Source organism: Marmota monax, unplaced genomic scaffold (genome assembly GCF_021218885.2).
Source record: "Marmota monax isolate L192 unplaced genomic scaffold, Marmota_monax_Labrador192_F-V1.1 WCK01_AAM20220418_F8-fsc01582, whole genome shotgun sequence".
Lineage (NCBI taxonomy): Eukaryota > Metazoa > Chordata > Mammalia > Rodentia > Sciuridae > Marmota > Marmota monax.
This window is the reverse complement of record NW_026694832.1, coordinates 36,129-54,715: the sequence shown is the minus strand read 5'-3', so window position 1 is coordinate 54,715 and position 18,587 is coordinate 36,129. Positions and strand designations below refer to the sequence as shown.

General features: G+C 41.1%; 1 protein-coding gene across 1 annotated transcript; it reads right to left on the bottom strand.

Moving 5' to 3' along the window:
* Positions 1 to 258: 258 nt before the first annotated feature.
* Positions 259 to 1,182, bottom strand: LOC124080250 (olfactory receptor 10A7-like). The gene has a single exon (XM_046426103.1). It carries the CDS (start codon positions 1,180 to 1,182, stop codon positions 259 to 261), a length of 924 nt encoding a protein of 307 aa, XP_046282059.1.
* Between the last annotated feature and the right edge of the window lie 17,405 nt (positions 1,183 to 18,587).

The following is an 18,587-nucleotide window of genomic DNA, read 5'->3' as shown; positions in this document are numbered from 1 at the left end:
ATAAAGATATTGTGTCCAACTAAAAAATAAATATAAAAGAAGTGATTTTTAGGGTACTAACTGAAGAAATCAAAATTTGTTTTTCTGTGGTGGAAAAGTATATAAAACCACTGAAGCAAAAGACCATCTGGAGAGAGAGGAGAAGCAGCAGATGGCCGTGTGGGTGAAGAATCAAGGGGAGGAATGGGGTAAGGTTTGTCTGCACCCCCTGGTCATCAGACCCCTGGACACGAGCCCACACTGTGCGGTCACTAGCACTCAGAACTTTCTCTGACAGTACAGTCTGTGTAGCGCAACCTTCATGTCTCGGTTCCTCAGACAGTAGATGACAGGATTCAAGGAAGGGGTGAGGATGGAGTAGAAAATGGATGCCAGGCAACCCTGGGTGGGGGAGTACTGAGACGCAGACTTCAAGTAGGTGAAGCTTGCATTGGTGTAAAACAGAAGGACCGTGGTCAGGTGGGAGGAGCAGGTGGAGAAGGCCTTCCACCGGCCATCCACGGAGGGCATCCACAGGACGGTGGAGATGATGCGGATGTAGGAGAGGACCTTGAGGGCAAAGGAGTTCATGATGACACAGCTGCCCACAGCGAAGACCATCTCCTCGCTGGAGTGGAAGTCGGCACAGGAGAGTCTCATGAGAGGAGGAATGTCGCAGAAGTGCTCAACAACATTGGGCCCACAGAAGGGAAGGGAGAAGGTGTTGAGGGCCAGGAAGGCTGCATAGAGGGCCCCACCCACCCAGGCCAGGACCACCAAGGCACAGCAAAGCCTCTGGCTCATGACGGCCCCATAGAGCAAGGGCCTGTAAATGGCCATGCACCGGTCATAAGCCATGGCCGTGAGCAGAAAGTACTCGGTTGAACCAAGTATAAAAAATATGTAAAACTGAATGACACACTCAAAGTAGGAAATGACCCCAGATCCCTGAAGGGTGGTTTCCAGTGCCTTGGGGATGGTGACCGAGGTGTAGCTTAGATCCACAAAACACAGATTCTTCAGAAAGAAGTACATGGGCGAGTGGAGGCGGCTGTCTGTAACCACAGCTGTGATGACAAGGATATTCCCCAGGAGGGCAAAGGCGTAGACCAAAGAGAAAAATAAGACCGCCACTAATCTCCATTCTGGGATGTCTGAGAAGCCCCTGAGGATGAACTGGGTCACTCTGGTGTGATTGAACATTTCTCCCTCTCTGAAGCTGTGTTCTGATGCAGTGGCCACAGAGAGCTAAGCAAGAGAACAGAAAGGGGAGATGAGCTGGAAACCTTATGCACGAAGGTCTTTTGTCTACATCTTTTGTACATCTTCTCTCAATGGAAAAACACCCAAGAAGCAGCTTATGTAATGATCATAACTCAGGGAATTATGTGATGATTTTGATGAACCAATCTGCAGCCTGTGTCCAAGTCAACTGCTCTCATCACATTGCTGGAAAACAGAGCCTCATGGAAGAGAGGGAGAGGGGAGGACAAAGGGGGAGAACAGAGGAGAGGAGAGGAGAGGAGAGGAGAGATGTCTCACCAATTTTTTCTCCCCCTTCATTTTGGATGGCTTCAGGTAAGAAGTTTCATGTATTTACTTCATACACTGCCACAGTTCACCACTTTGGGGTGTTTCAACATTAACTCCATCAGTGATGTTTCAGCCAATGGAGAGATGTGTATTTTTTAACTCCTTCCTTCCTCTTGGTGTGACTGCCTATAGATTCCCCAAGCACTCCTAGATTTTTTTGTATGATTACCTTCTTGCCCAATTCCCTTTACTGGTGGCAATTTTGCTGTCTGTCCCTAAACTATTGATTTTATTTTATTTTTTTGTAAAGTTGAATGATTTTACTGTTCTTTTGTAGTTTCAGGATTTACTAAATTAGTAAATGATTTTTTTTAAATTTGTGAAGTACAATTAACATATTGATCAGAAAATATTTAATATGTTAAAAACCAAGAAAGACTACCTCAACTTCTAGATCAACTTCTAGGTAATAATATAAACACAAAACAACAACAAAAACCAATGACAAGGAACAAAAGATATGGATGAAGGAGGACCAGATAAGGAGGTAGAGGAGAAGGAGGAGGGGGTTAAGACAGAGAATTAAATGCAGTCACTCTTCAGCAAAGCTTTTAGCAGAACATACAGGAGATAACAGGAATGTGTTAACTGCCAATCAGGATTCCATCTGTTTGTGAAGTTTGGCTGGGTCTCTTTTTATACTGCAAATGTTACCTGAAAGGAGGTAGGATGGACCTCTTTTCTCAGAAAGAATAAAGTAGAAGCCCATTCTTCAGAGCTCAGTCTATGACCTGCAGAAAAAGCCTTGTCTTTTAGAAGATTCTTGATCATTGTACCATGTGTAACTCAAACAACTGGATTTTGCAGTATGGAATAATACTTTTGAAAACACTAGATATCTCCAAAGATTAGAAATGAAACCTCTATATGAGCCCGCTGTCCCACTGCATTGTATTCATCCAAAAGAGCTAAAATCAGCATACTATAGTGACACAGCCACATCCCTCCATGTTTACAGCATGACTCCCAATAGCTAAGATATGGAATCAGCCCAGGTGCCTATGAAGAGTGAATGGATAAAGACAATGTGGTCTATATATGCTACGGAGTTTACTGAGCCATAAAAAAAGAATGAAATGATGTCATTTGTTGGTAAATGGATGGAGCTGGGGAAAGGGGATGGAACTGGAGAACTTCATGCTAAGTGAAATAAGAGAGTAAGAAAATCAACAGTGGAATGTTTCCTGTGATATGATTAAATACATCCATGTAAATTTTTGTCCACTGTCACCTCATGTGGAAGAGTCCTAGAATTGTTTCATATCCTCAAATACATTGAGGTGAAATAGATCACAATAAACATATTAGAGTTAGAATATCTAAAACCAGTTTTGAGGGATCTTTTATAAAACAACTCTGCTAAAGCCCAGGGAAATTGTCTTTTACTGAATGCATAAACTTGATGTAAGCCTTGTTTCTAGGTGTGCATACCAAATCCCTGCACCTTAGAAGTCTGGGTTTAATATTTATTTCCTACTTGCCATTTTTTTCCCTCTGCAGGCATGATCCTTCTGAGCAGGATGGGGCTCAGTCTTTCTCTTTATGCAGTCAGTGCTCAGGACCAAGCCCAGTTGGTGCTCAGTGTAGAATAAAGGAGTGAGCAGCCTGAGTGCAACCTGAGACATTGCCCTTCACACACTTGGCTTTTCAATGTGGATCTGTAGGAGCTCGCTCTAGCATTTCCAGCAGTGGGAGTACTCAAGCTCCTCCATAAGGACAGTTAGGAATCTTGCAGACACTCAACAGAACCACACTAGAAGAAGCTTATCTGCTGTTTTGAGCCTGCCCTTCCCCAATTTGCCCAAACTCCAGGGGAGGCATTCCCTATCCTCAGCAGAACTGGACAGCCAAGAACACAGTCCATCTCTGATTCCCACAGCTCCTCTCTGTATTCAACATTAGTAAGAACTGAAAGAGGACAGTTGAGTGGGACCCTCCAATCATTGACTCCAGGCCAGCCAGTGGGCAGATAGAATGGACTTGGAGAACACTAAAGAGCATTGATTTAGGTGTGGCTGCTACCAAAGCTATGTTCCTGAGCAGCTTTTGGGGGCAGTCCTGGAATTTTCTGTTGGATGGAGACATCTGTGCTGGGGAATGGCAAGTTGTGCAGAGTTCAACCTCTAGAGTACCTATAGTGTAGGAGAGGTACCTTGGGGTCTTCTCCTTCCTAGAATTCCTGATGCAACCTGTCACATATATCCCTTGTCAAGCGCAAAGAAAAATAATTCAAAGAATGGGGTGGGGATGGGTGTGCATAGAGGTCCTTGGGGAAACCCAGAAGGGTGTGAATGCTCAGGTGGTCAGGGATGAAGCATCAGTTAACAGAATGCCCACCTGACTCATGCCAGAGACACCCAGGTGCATCTATGGCTCCTGGTTCAAGGTTCAAAGAGTAGGTGAGAGTGTGCGCCTGGGCTGAGGCTAATCCAGGAGGGTTGGGAGCCACATGTCCCCCCTTTCCATCCCTGAACCACTTCCTCAGTCCTCCCTCATTTCAGGAGGACCTGAGGAACCCTGGATGGTGAGGTCATCCCTGGGATTTTGGAAGAGAGATGTCAAATCCTGAGTGTGGGATGCATGCTTGGATGGATGACAAAACCTTTGTTACCAATTGTACGTGTAGGTGAATAGAATATAGTGGGTCTCACCAGGAGTCACTGAAGTTCAGATGTTTGTTAATATTAGTAGTTCTGGAAATTAAAATTGTGCTAATGAACATTTGCATCGTGAAAACCTGTGCCTTCTTAACAGTAAAACATTATTCCCCTGAGAATGTCTTTGTTAACAAAATTAAGCTTTAACCCAGTATCCTCGAATACTCTTCTTTCTAGAGGATGCTAACCAATGAAAGAAATGTCCTGTGGGAGCATGCTACTGCTCTCACTGGCCCATGAATACATTTGTTCCCCAGGGTTAATAGCCTGTTTATCTGCCTTTCTGCTTGAATGTGTATGTAATTGCAAAAGAGAATGCATTGTTTCCATTGCCAAAAAATAAATAATGAAAACCACATATGAAAGAATAGTTTAAAACAGGTGTATCAACCCAGCAGTGTGCATCTCACATTCCTGCATCTTCAGGAATCTGTGTGCTTTCCTTTAGGGGGTTGCCAGGTGTTGGAGGGGACAGGTAGGTGGTCTTGAACTGAAGCTCCTTGGTGCAATCCCTTAGCAGAGGCATGTTCTTCAGATGGAGGCACTGCTGTTGTTGTCCCTGGGATCCCAGCTGCCACTGTCCTGCCTGAATTCTTCCTTCCCACCCCCTCCTCTTATCACCCATTTCCCCCTGCTAGATGACCTAGGCTGCCTTCTGTCCTCTCTTCCCACTTCAGCTTTACAAGGACAGACACAATTGGTCTTTTGGTTTCTTTCTTATTTTTTTTCAATTATCCCCACAAAGACTATAGGCTGACCACATACCTCACAGAAAGGCCATCTGTGTCCTGCTCACAGCTGGTCAGTCAAGGACTTCAGACTTGCAGTGTCTACATGGTTATGATGTCTTGAGTGTCCACATGCTTGTAAATAAACTCCTGCTTAAACAGGATTCACAGGCAATTCTCTAAGAGTATCTGGTGCATTATTCTTGCTCAATAAGTGTGAACACTTTATATCTTTTCTCTACACAGTTGGGGTTTTCTGGAGACACATTCACCCCATGCTTCCCCAATTAGACCTGAGTCTATGATAGCAGTTGGCGGTGCACATGAAGCAAGCTGGTCCCCTACATCTGAGGTATGTTTATCAGAGGCAGTATGCATTAGCTCACAACTCCTGCAAAATTGGAAAGCTAAAACAATGTTATTTGTGGATATCTTCAAGTAAGTAATGGGGGATGATAAAGAGGATTCATCTCCGTGGAGTGAGCCATTTGATGCTGTCAACGTTCCTCAACAGATTTAAAGTTATTTAAACAGCCACAGAAGTAGGAATTAGCAGCGATTCCCATCTGGAATATAAATAAGACTGTCCAGCTAGAAGTAGACATGTGTTATTGTACATAACTGATATGCAGACGTGGTGGGGAATTTAAACTCTGACTGGTTGTAAAATGCAAATAATCCACCCATTTACCTGAGCCTTTGTCTGATTTCTCTCCCTGCAACATTCTAAAATAAATGGAAGTCATGAAAAATTAAAGACATCACTTGCAGTTAGGTATCTATTAGGTTTTATCTCAACTAATCAGATCTCGCATGGAGCAAGACTTACTTTTTGCATCCAGACACATCCAAGTGAGGGCAGAGCAGAACCTCCTCATCCGCAAGTCAGCAAGTCCTAGAGAGGAGAAGGCTGGAGAGGTGGGTGGAGTGGCTGGTTCTTCTGCATGTCCATTAAATAATGGGCCTTGTTAACACTTCCACACCATCAGGGAAAATGAGGTAATGTGATTGGAGCTCTCTAGGGAGCTTGCCCTGGGAATATATTTGGTGCCTATTACTGGAAACTTTATTTATAGATAACATTGATTAAGAATTCCTAGGGGCACTCTTTGAGAGAGCTTGAAAAAGAACAACCTGGGAAACATGGAAATGCCAGTTAGTGAAAGAAATTTTAATAAATTCATAGTAGAGGTTGATAATGTAGGAGTTTATCTGGCTGCAGAACAGGAGCTCATGGGGCCCTGTGGAGGGTCTGTCAGATTTTTGGAGGGAAGGTGCTTAGATATGCAGATGGTTTAGAGACTTACATATATACACACATGTATATGTATGTATGTAAATTAATGTCTACTTTGCCAAAGAATGTGCTTCTTGAGTTGTGCTAAGTAGATTTGTCTTGTAGAGTATAGACAACAAAGAAATACACACAGCTTGACCTGTGTTGTATGTGTGCAATTCCAGCTACTCAGGAAGCTAGGGAGGAGTGTCCCAAGTTTGAGGCCATTCTGGGCAATTTAATGACCCCTGACTCAAATATAATTTTTTTAAAAAAGGACTGGGAATATGGGTCAGTGGTTAAATGCCCCTAGTTCAATACCAAGAATTTTTTTTATTAATCTGTCATAACTTTTGTGGTTAACTTGAATGTGGTAATGTAGATATTTTCCATCTTTAGATGCCCATTAGTTCTAAATCTCTTTTTTTTTCACTTGATACAATTTTTTTATGGTAGTGGATACTGGGGATTAAACTAAGGGGTACACAGCCACTGAGCCACATCCCTAGCTCTATTTTGTATTTTATTTACAGACAGGGTCTCATTGAGTTGCTACATGCCTTGCTTTTGCTGAGGCTGGCTTTGAACTTGCAATCCTCTTACCTCAGCCTCCAGAGTCAGTGGGATTATAGGCGTGTGCCACTGCGTGTGGCCACTTGACACAAATTTTTAACAATTAAGAAATTAGATCTGTCAACTAATTCATCGTGGTGTTTATTGCTTTAAGCAGACCAGTTGTTAACATCACATAATACATATTCTATATCACTGTCGTTCTGTAAATGTTGATGAGCATATATATCCTGAATTCAAATGATTTAGAATTTATTTACCTGGAATACTTGAAGAAAACCAGAAGATGTTTCCCTGAACATTCACAAGCCTGCATCAACCAAGGCCCTTCTACTGACAGGAGGAGTACCTGCCCTTCCTCACTGGATAGCGCACATCTTAACAGTGAACACAAGAGGGAGCACAACCAAAGCAAGCACTTGGCCTTGGCCTAGGCATTCTTGGCTATGTCCAAATTTTCACTACATTTCTAAGCAGTGACCTGAGACTGCACAGTTTACTTGACTTTATAGGCATCACTGCTTACTCTTGGCCTCTCATTTTACTCAGAATATCAAGTGACAAGATCATGCCACCAGTCATTAGAAACAGGCAAGCACAGTGTCTTTGCAAAGTAGCATCAGTTTTGCATGTGCCAACAAGGGGCCTCAGAAAATGCTGATGATCACCCCTCAGCTGTCATTGCTGTCCAGACACTGCAACTGAAGCCACCATCACAATGAATAGATTTATGCAGATTCTTCTCTGGATGTTCTGTGTGATTTTAACTAATGTCCTTCCCACATAATTTTCCTGAGCAGAAAATAAAAACTCATAAAAAATAGGAACACCTGGAGCACTCCTATGAGAAAGCATGGTCCCAGCTATCAGAGTGAGGTAAGGCCATGAGCTGGGTGCCCATGCCCCTAAAGGTGGCGGTGTCCCCTGCTACAGGTCTGGTCTTCAGAAGGCTGGCTCCCTGTGATGTTAGTGGAGAGAGTGGCCAAAACTCTATATTCATATATGGTCCAATTATCAACTACGTCTTCTGCTTGCCATTTATGTTTATATTTTCAAACAGTGAAATAAATATATTTATAAATGTAAAAAAAACAAATATTTCAAATGACAACATTTTTATACATTTATAGAAAATTTAATTATATTAAATGTTGCCTTTACAAAAATACAGGAAGATTAAAGGACTAATGGGGGCTGGGGTTGTGGCTCAGCGGTAGAGCACTCGCCTCGTATATGCAAGTCCCTGGGTTCGATCCTCAGCACCACATAAAAATAAAATAAAGATATTGTGTCTATCTACAACTAAAAATAATAATAGTAATAATAAAATATTTTTTAAAAAGGACTAATAGGAAAATAAATGAAAAAACATGTGTATCCAAAGAGTAGAGAAAAAAATTCATAGACGAAAATTACAAAAATGTTCAGGCAAAAGATTTTTAAAATGTAAACTATATTTTTATTGGAAAAAATCCATCTGGTGCAATAACAAATAAAAATAGGAGAAAACAGCAACTAAAAATAATGATTGATAGCCAGAACTATCCCAAGTCCTAAATCTGTGTCCTAACAAGTCCTAACTATCCCAGTCCAGTGGTCGTAGAGTTTAATCAAATGCTTTTCCTTGAAGATACAAGCACTAAATTTGTTTTTGCACATGAGAGTAAATTGAAAATGTTTCTTCTAACATTAATGTTAGAATTAATGTGGCTATGAAACCTTTTTATCCAAATGAGACCAGATCTCACCCAATATATAAAAGTATATAGGGAAGAAACTCACTTATGTGCATTGGTAGAACATTCTACCAAATTTCTAAATAAAGTAGGAGACCCACAATGACTCATATACAGACAAATGACTATACACACACAGAGAACTCAGCAAGTTGGAGATTCATCTGCAAAAATCCAAGGTGGCTACATTATAGAGCACAATATAACGTGTGCCTGGGCTTTTAAGATGGTGCCTGATCTCCACATACCTGTTGTCTCCTGAATGGAACAGCAATTCTCTTTTCACCCTGAGGATAATGTCAGCAGGAATTACTGAGGGTGAAGAATGAGAAGGGTATGATCTCAACTCAGCTTCCAACCCCTTTGAACATATATCTATTAATTCTAGAAAAGAAAAACATTTGAACATCATATCCAAGAAGATGTGTTGTAAGAAATTGTGGAAATAACCAGCAAGAAAAACCAAAGCTCAGATTCCAATCTCGACGCAGGTTAATCTTAGGTTAACTTCTTTATATTCTCTTGCATACTACACACACCATGAACATCCTTTAATATTCCACAGTGCACAAATAAAATTCTTGTGTGAAATTTAAATTATTCTTTAAAATTTGAAAGTTGGTGAGTTTATCTTGTGCATATGAAATATCATCTACATTGCTGTTCTTTTTCATTCGTTTCCATATTATAATTGAAAAACAAATAATGCTATGTTTGAATGTGTTTTGAATATTTCCTGGAAGTTTAGTTTAACAGTATGGATTGTATTATCCTAAAGAATTAAAGTCAGCACACTGTACTGATACAGACATACCCATGTTTATAGTAGCACAATTCATAATAGTCAAACTTTGGAACCAGCCCAGGTATCTGTTCATGGATGAATGGATAAAGAATATGTAGTAATATACACAAAATTTTTTTCAGTCATAAAGAATCATGAAATTGTGTCATTTACAGGAAAATGAATGAAACTTGAAAAAATTATATTAAGCAAAATAAGCCAAACACAGAAAGTCAAGGGTTTTATATTTTTTTCTCAGATGAGGAAGCTAAAGAAGATAAAAAGGTATGTGTCGGGAGGTGGGTCTCATGAAAATCAAAGGGAGATCAGTAGAACAGAGGAAAAATTCAGTAGAGGAAGGAGGAGAGGGAAATGGTAAAATTGGTGAGTGATATTGACTAAATTATATTGCTATATACACATACAAATATGTAACAATGAATCCCATTATGTACTACTATAATGCTCCAATAAAAAAATATGAAACAAGCCAGGCATGGTGGCACACGCCTGTAATCCCAGCGGCTCAGGAGTCTGAGGCAGGAGAATCACAAATTCAAAGCAGTTGCTAAGCAACTCAGTGAGACCCTGCCTCTAAATAAAATACAAAATAGGGCTGGGGATGTGGCTCAGTGGTCAAGTGCCCCTGAGTTCAATCCCTGATACAAACAAACAAACAAACAAAAAATCTCAAAAACATTCTTTACACAAATAGAAAAGAAAAATTCCAAACATTTGTCTGAAACCACGAAACCCTGAAATGTTTGCAGAGATGCTGAGAAAGAAAAATGAAATTGGAGGCATTATGCTTTCTAATTTCAGATATTTTTACAAAGCCATAGCATTCTAGAGTATAGCACTGGCATAAAACTAGGAACATAGATAAATGGAACAATGTAAAGAGCGCAGAACTAATCTAAACATTAGTTCTGTTTTATGTGCTGGAAGTTTAGTTTAACAGTATGGATGGTATTATCCTAAAGAATTAAAGTCAGCACACTGTACTGTGGTCAGGTGGACAAATTTTCAACAAGAGCACCAAGAAGACACGTGGAGGAAACAGAAGTCTCTTCCATACACATGGCTAAGAGAAAAATGAATTTCCACAAGAAAAAGAATGAAACTGGGCCCTTATCTTATGTCACATATAAAATCAACTTGAAATGGATGAGTGACATAAATGTTAGGCCTAAAACAATCAAACTTCTGGACAAGAACATAAGGGAAAATATCTTCAGCACTGTTTTTTGACAGTGATTTTTGTTTTTTGGATTTCCACCCTGGTATCTTGCAGACAGACTGCTTACTGTGAGCAGTAAGCACTCCCAGCCCCATCTGGGCACAGTTAGAGGGCCACACAGGACAGAGTCATAATCAAGAGCAAAACATAGAGATAATTGATGGCTGGAATAATTAGGGGAAGTTTTGGAATCTGGCAAATTAAGTTTTTGAAGAACAGTTATGGAGCTCATTAAGCTAAAAAGATGGCAGATAACCTCTGGGAACTCATCTTCAGAGTTCTGTCTCCTGAGAATTCCTCCCACATTAACCTGTGCCTCTAGCACACAACACCCAGAGGCAACTGATGTAAGCCTCAGATGTCTGGTGCAAGTAGGGACCTTTGGGGAAACTAAGAGACCAACAAAAGGACTGAGAAAATTAGTGCTCCAAAGCATGTTGCAAGAGTAATGTGCCAATAGAGAAGAGAAGGAACTGAAGATGTTGGGCTAATTGTGCTGCTAGAGACAGCACTCTGCTCATGACATGAATAGGCAGCACTTCCAATGCTTCTGTGAGTGAATTCTGCTTACTTTACTATTACCTTTTTTTCAAATAATTGTGAAAATAAAACATTGAGAGTTCAATTTTTTTAGAAGGCTGATTTTGATTAGCAAATCTTCCCTTTGAAAAATTAGAATAGATTGATGACTTACTAGATAATCTAGAAAATATTTGAAGAGTTTATAGCAATCTTTCTTAAACTCTTTTAAAGAACTGAAGAAAAGGTAGCACTCCCAGCCTCATGCTGAAAGGTCAATCATTGCCCTGAAACCACAATCAAGGATATAATAAGAAAACTAAATAGCAATATGCCCAAGTGACTAGTAATACAAAAATCCTCAAAACAAAACAAAAAAATAGCAAATTGAATTGGACAGCACATTGAAAAAAATCCATACTCCTGAGCAGGTGAGATTTATAATGGGATGCAAGGATGGTTCAATCAACATCAATCAATGAAATACATCAAACTATACAAAAACCATGATCATTAAAATTGATGCAGAAAAACATTTTAAAAAACCAAACAAGATAAAAATGTACATTAAAGTAGGAATAGAAGGAAATTCCTTCAACATAACAAAAAACAGGTATACAAAACCCACAGCTAAAACCACAGTAAATGGAGAGACTGAAATTTGTGCATCTAAGATCAGGAATTTTTGCTCGAATTCGGGGCCCCCAAAAGACCACCAGAGACCAAGATTGATGTAAGCAGCAAAGAGGTGTTTATTGCGAGCTAGCTTGGTCCACTGTGTACACATAGCAACTGGTGATGCTGAGAGGACCCGAGCCTAGGGTTTGCAGCAGTTTTATACCCTCATTCAGGAAGGTAGGGACTTCACATACATCATAGCATCTCTTAGCAAATCATCACACACCGCGGGAAAATCATAAAACAACTCTAAAACATGATTAGCACATTCGCTGGTGGGAGCAAGTTGGGTAAGGGTGATTGGTTAGTACAAGAGGGGGATTTGTTTGAACTGATTGGTTTAAGTCACAATGGGGGTATGTGCTGAACTACATGGTTTCCCAACATGTTATCAACCACCATAAACTACTGGGAGGGTCATCTGGAATCCCAGGTATTTTCCCTGTCTCATGCTGATTGATGGCTGCTAGGGGGTTGTTATGGGTCCTCACCTAGCCTGAGTCAGGGACACCTGGCTCCACAGATCTCTCCTGTTATTTGTAGATAAACAACTCAGCAGGGTGGGTATGTGCCTAGGAGTGCTCTGTGGGTTTTTCCAAGGACAAGGGTCATGCCCCTTCCTTGGACAGGCTTTGCTCTGAGGTAGAGGCTGGTTTCTCAAAAGTAGATAGGTAGAATAGAAGAAGGGGAATAAAGGGAGGGAGGAGAAGGAAGAAAGAAGGTGAACCAGAGACTGTAATGGAGTAAATTAAATTCCATGCATGCATAATTATGTTAAAAATATGGATCTTTATGTACAACCATGTAGCACAAATGAAAGCAAAAATACACAAATAAAATAAAAAGTGTTCCATAAAGAAAGTATAAGATAAACACCTACTACCATTAGAAATGTAGCACATTGGATAAATGCTGGGGAAGAGGTGGTAGATGACCCCTCAAAGCTGCAGAGGAGACCTCTGAAAGGAGGGTCTGCCTAGTGAACTTGGTACTGGGGTTCAGAGCTGGATCTCCCAGTGCCAGGATGTGGACTTCTGGTAGGAAACTCTGCCTGGTAAAGCAGGCATCTTTGAAGAGTTCAATGAGGCTGGTTTTGAATATGAATAGAGATAAAGCAGAAGAACCCAGCAACTGCTATTAACTAAGGCTCATCATACAAGGGGGGAAACTAAAAAGAGAATCTCTAATATGCCTAATTCTCAGAAATTAATGGGGAACAGCTACAGAAGATTGATATACATTGAACTACAGAAGAGGTTGAGATAGAGAAGAAAATTTTTTGTTGATAAGTTTATCTACAGTAGTATTTCTGTTCATCATAATGAACTATCAAAAATTAATTAAGAAAAAAAATCATATTTACAGTAGCATCAAAACTATGTATAAACATCATAAGACTAGGGTCCTCATTAGAATAAGATGTACTCCATTTTGAATAATTATGTCCAAATATACTCTACCATCATGTATAACTAAAAGGGACAAATGTATGTATAAAATAAAATACTTAGGAATGAATTTAACCTATGAGGTGAGCAATCTGTGCATTTAAAACTACAAAATATTGATGAATGAAACTAAGAAAGAAAAAATAAATGGATTCAGGCCTCTGGACCAGGTCATGTTAGCTGCTGTTACACTGCTGGGGCAGACACTGTGAACAAAGGGGCCCAGGCTTGAGTTGCAGCATCCCTGATATGTTTGGGGACTGAGACTTGGGCAGAGAAAAAATATGGAAAGAGCAAGAGAGACAGTGTAGGAGATCAGATCCTAGAAGAAGTGAAACATACTAGATTGGATTTTCCTGCCTTCGTACCTGAAAGAACAATCAAGTCTTGTCGTCGGAGAAAATGCCCGTTTATTGAGGAACAGCTCTGCATATTTATAGAACGGGGTGGTTTGACAGTTATAACAGTTTAATGGTTGAAGGGTTTGACAGTTAACATGGGTTGCTTTTTGATTGGTGGGTAAGGATCATGTGAGCCAGCAGGGCTCACCATTGGATGGCAGAATCATGTGAGCCAGCAGGGCTTGCCATTGGATGGCAGGATCATGTAGCCAGCAGGGCTCACCATTGGATGGCTCTTCTTGGGGGTTGGGGAAGTTAGTCTTTGGAGCTGGGGCGACTCCCAATGGTACCCACTGTGAGGACTCCCAGTATAAGGGGAGTCTCTGAATAATTGTGAGGAAAGACAAACATCCCATCAAGGTTTGTGACTGAAGGCGTGAGTTGTATTAAACATGGGTAAATTAAAAAAGAAAGAAAGAAAGTAAAGTAACATGATATTCAGTAGCCATATACTTCAGGTCAGTTCGTAAAACTGTTGTAGTTAAAGTTTAGAGAAATCAGTGTACTCACATATTGCTGACAAGAACAAAAGTTAGTTCAATATCACGTGCATAAATTTGTCCATCAAATACTGATGCCGCCAATTATAATTGATGCCACAGAAATGCAAAAGACTACTAGTAACTCTTATAAACAACCATATGCCAACATATTGGAAGATCTAGAAGAAAGGGACAAATCTGTGGCAAATATAATATACCAGGGCTGAATTATGAGAAAATATAAGGTAGACATCATTAATGACTAATAAATTTGAATCAGTAATAAAAAGTTTCCCAGTTAAAAAAAAACCCCAGGAGCTCACAGCCTCACTACTGTTCTACCAAACATTCAAAAAGAAGTGACACCCAGTCTCTGGAAACTACTCCAGGGAATTGAAATGAACTTTGATCTTTCAAGTTCCATTACACAAAGCCAACGTTTCCCTAGTATTAGATCCAGACAACTATTCAATAACCACCACAAAAAAAAAGAGAGAGAGAATTACAAACAAAGACGGATGTAAGCATTGACAAAGACAGATGTAAGCATTCTCAACAAAATCTAGAAAACAAAGTCCAACAGCACATCAAAAAGAGCATACTGTATTCATATGGAATTTATCCCAGGAAGCCTAACAGATAGAGACTGGCAAATCCCACACTGTGTCAACAGAACAAAGAAACAAAATGTCCATAGGTGGATATATGGACTTTTAAAAATGCTGGTATACACATATATTGGAAATTTATTCATCCACTAAAAGTGGTAAATGCTATAATGTGGACTACTTTTGAAAACATCAGGCTTAGTCCCGTCATAAAAAGGAACATGTTGAGTGATTCTATTCATACAAAATATCTAGACACAAATTCAAACATGAAGATTATACTTAGTGGCTTACAGTCACCGTAAGTAAGGATAAGTAAGTGAATGATAGGTATTTCATTGAGAGTGATAAAAATATTTGGGAACAAGATGTAGCTGGAAGTTATACAAATTTGTAATGTGGTAAACAACATTGAATTGATAACCATGTGTGGTGAGCCGCTTCTGCCGTTTCTGCAGACTATGGTCGCCATTACAAGATGACGCTGGCTCCGCTGTGGTCTGTGACAAACAACTTCTTATCTGGGAAAGTTGGCACATGATTTTTCACCACCCTGTGAGAAAGTTCCACGCGGCAGCTTTGCATTGGGGCTTGGGATGCTTTATTAAGGCTGGGAGGGGCACCCGAGAGAGAGAAGAAGAAATATCAAGGGCCTGAATAAACTGCTGAAAGAAGATTCCTGAGTTGCGTCTTCCTTGCGGGCAAGGGGTCGCGACAAGTGGTGCCAAAACCCGGGAACCAGAACTTTCAGCAGTCAGGGGTGGTGCACCGGTTAGTCCCAGGTAAGTGGGATCCGCGATCAAAGCGGGGTTAGTCCCTAGTAAGTGGGATCCGCGACCAAAGCGGGACAGCTCCTCTGTAATGAAAGAGAGAGCCTTACATTTTATTGCAGCTGCACTGTGTACTTTCGCTCCTACTTTCGCTTTCTTTTTTGTGTGCTTCCTTTGTTGTTGTGTCATGGGTGCCGCATCTTCAAGTCCGCTTCTCCTGGCCCTAGATGGCCTGTTACGTTCCAAGGGACTGGAAGTGAAACATAGTACTTTACAGAGATTTTTACAGAAGATAGATATCGCTGCACCGTGGTTTGCATTTTCGGGCAGCCTTACTGTGCCTAGTTGGGATAAATTAGGCAAAGATCTTGACTTTGCTTCTGAGCAGGGCATATTAGAGGGTGGGGTGATACCCCTTTGGAAAATGGTCCATGGTTGCCTTACAGATGGTAAATGCCAGGAAGCTGTGAGTGAGGGTCAAGCTATTCTTGAGCAACTGCATGAGGAAAAATCTGAAGGATCATGTAGTGAAGTGGCAGAGAGTATTAAAAGTAACAGTAGTGAGAAGGCAAAAGAGCCTGAAGATAAAAATAGGAGAAGGCTCTACCCAGACTTGACCGAATTAAAAACGCCTGAGAACACAAGCGACTCAGAGAGTTCTGAGGACCTTGATATATTGTTACAACAACTACATAAGATAAAAATGAAAAAGAAGAAAAAGGAGACACAGGGCACGCAGGTGTACTGTAAGAAGGGGAAGGGAGTTAACATCGGTCAACAAAACTCTGAGGAGGAGGAGGTAGAATATCTAGAAGAAGATATGGTGCAGATTGCCCCACCTCCATATGTGGGGGGGAGCCAAGGTTCCGGGAGATCTTTTCATGCACAAGTTTGGAGGACAGTTAATACAGATATGGGACTTGCATACCCTGTATTTCAGGACAATAACATATTATAAATAGATATCATGAGCCTTTAGACTTTAAGATAATTAAAACCTTGGCAGAATCTGTCCGCACTTATGGCATAGATGCCGCTTTCACTCTCACTCAGGTGGAGGGACTTACTAGATTTTGCATGACTCCCTCAGATTGGGCTAGTCTAGTCCACGCTTGTGTTTCCCCAGGGAAATATTAGGAGTCCAAAGTTGGCTGTTTAATGTTTCTGGCAGTACCCAAGACTCGGAGCGAGGTAGGAGGCTTAAAATTTCTGCAAATAATTCACAATTGTTTAATGCTACATTACCCTCCGCAGCAGTCTGTCTCCAATCTCCGTTCCTGTTTCTTTTGGCTAATGTTACATTACAGGGGATGCTTAATTGTTCTAATATTACCTGTTATTTGTCTGAGTGTTGGAATGGCTCCTGGACTATGGCAATGGTTATGAAATTTCCAACCTTTGTCCCGATCCCGGTTACTGCAGATCCAGAGTCATTTCCTATTGTTGAACTGATTAGAGCCAGTAGAGATTTTGACATTACGGCAGCCATAGTGACAGCTGTGGTGGTATCTGCTGCTGCAGCAGTTATAGCTGGAGTAGCCATGGCCAGCCAGGTACAAACTGCTGCCACTATTAATCAGGTTATTCAACAAACATCCACCATACTTGAATCTCAAAGTAAAATTAATCAACACATTTTATCTGGGATTCTGGCTGCTAATCAAAGGATAGATCTGCTTCAAGCTCAAGTTGAGGAATTGTCTGACCTAGTACATTTGGGTTGTATTGACCAACGTGCACATTTATGTATAACCTCTGTCAGATTTTATGATTCCAGAAATGCCTCCCGCATCATTGGAGAGTATCTATCCGGAACCTGGTCCATGGAAGCAGAAGACTTGATCCAGTCTCAACTAACTCAGATTGCTGTTCTGAATAGCACCCGTGTCGAACTTTGGGTCAATTCACCAGTTGGCTATCCTCTGCCTTTTCCTTTTTTAAGGAGTGGGTGGGGGTAGGCATTTTTGGTGCAATGTGTTGCTTCGGTATGTTCCTCTGTTTGTGGTTTCTCTGTCGCCTTAAGGCCCGCAGTGCTCACGATAAGGCTATGATCATACAAGCTCTTGCAGCTTTAGAAAATGGCAACTCGCCTCAAGTCTGGCTTGCGCATCTTAAGCAGTAAACCTTTGTCATGGTCATTACACCCCAAGTTATTATAACATTGCACTGGGATCGACATGACTTTCCTTGTTATTCTCTTAGTGTTGGAAAGCCCTTGCACTCTGCCAGTCTTACTGCCATTGCACACAGATGGGTTTCCACACTAGTACTTTTCTATCGCCTTGAAGTCTGTGCCTTTCTTTCAGGGTGCTGTCAACTTGTTTGTCCTTATAAACAGCCACAGTTCAGCCTCAGCTATCCCCCTTCGTCCACCATCGTTACGATACAGGATGCGAGGCAAGGCACTGCACTTGAACTGTTACAAAGGTTAACTTTCTGTTATATGGATTTCAACTCAATGATAAGAATTTTTGGCTGCTAAACTGCAGATAGTGTAAGATATTTCCCTCCAGGGTAGTAAGTGCTTGAGAGTTGGTTACCACCCTTAATGTTAATCTGATCCCATAAACATCCCTAACTCACACTGAGGCAAAGGAGTGCAGAGATGAAAATACACACAGTGAAAGCCATCAGTCTTTCCTCAGTGTCATTAGTTTCTCAATAATGACTTAAGGTGATGCCCAGTAGAGGAATTTTACTGTGTCATCCATTACCCATGCTGGCATGTGGCCAGCTCCTATCTCCTGGGCTCTGGAGATGCTTTTGCTTGGCGGTGTGCTCAGTCTTCCTTCTGTCTCTGCAGATTGAGCTGTGGGGTCCCGGGGGCCCTGGTCTCACTGGCAAGGTACTAGGTTCACATAAAGCAGGGGTGACTGAGCTCCCCACATCCTGCTTGGCATTGTGCTGGCTGGACAGGTTCACCCCGGATGCAAATATAGTTGATGGGAGAAGCCAAGGAGAGACACTGTTTTGCTCCCACAAGGAGAACGGGCGATGCTCAGGAGTGAATATTTGGCAGTTAGAGTCCAAATACATCCAAAGCTTCATTTTTATTCTGCTCACTAAATTGCAAGCTCATCCACACAATCAACTAGCCCAGAAACAAGTGATTAAT

Excerpts from the sequence above, each read along its gene's own strand:
- LOC124080250 (XM_046426103.1), bottom strand. The coding sequence starts at position 1,182 with ATGTTCAATCACACCAGAGTGACCCAGTTCATCCTCAGGGGCTTCTCA.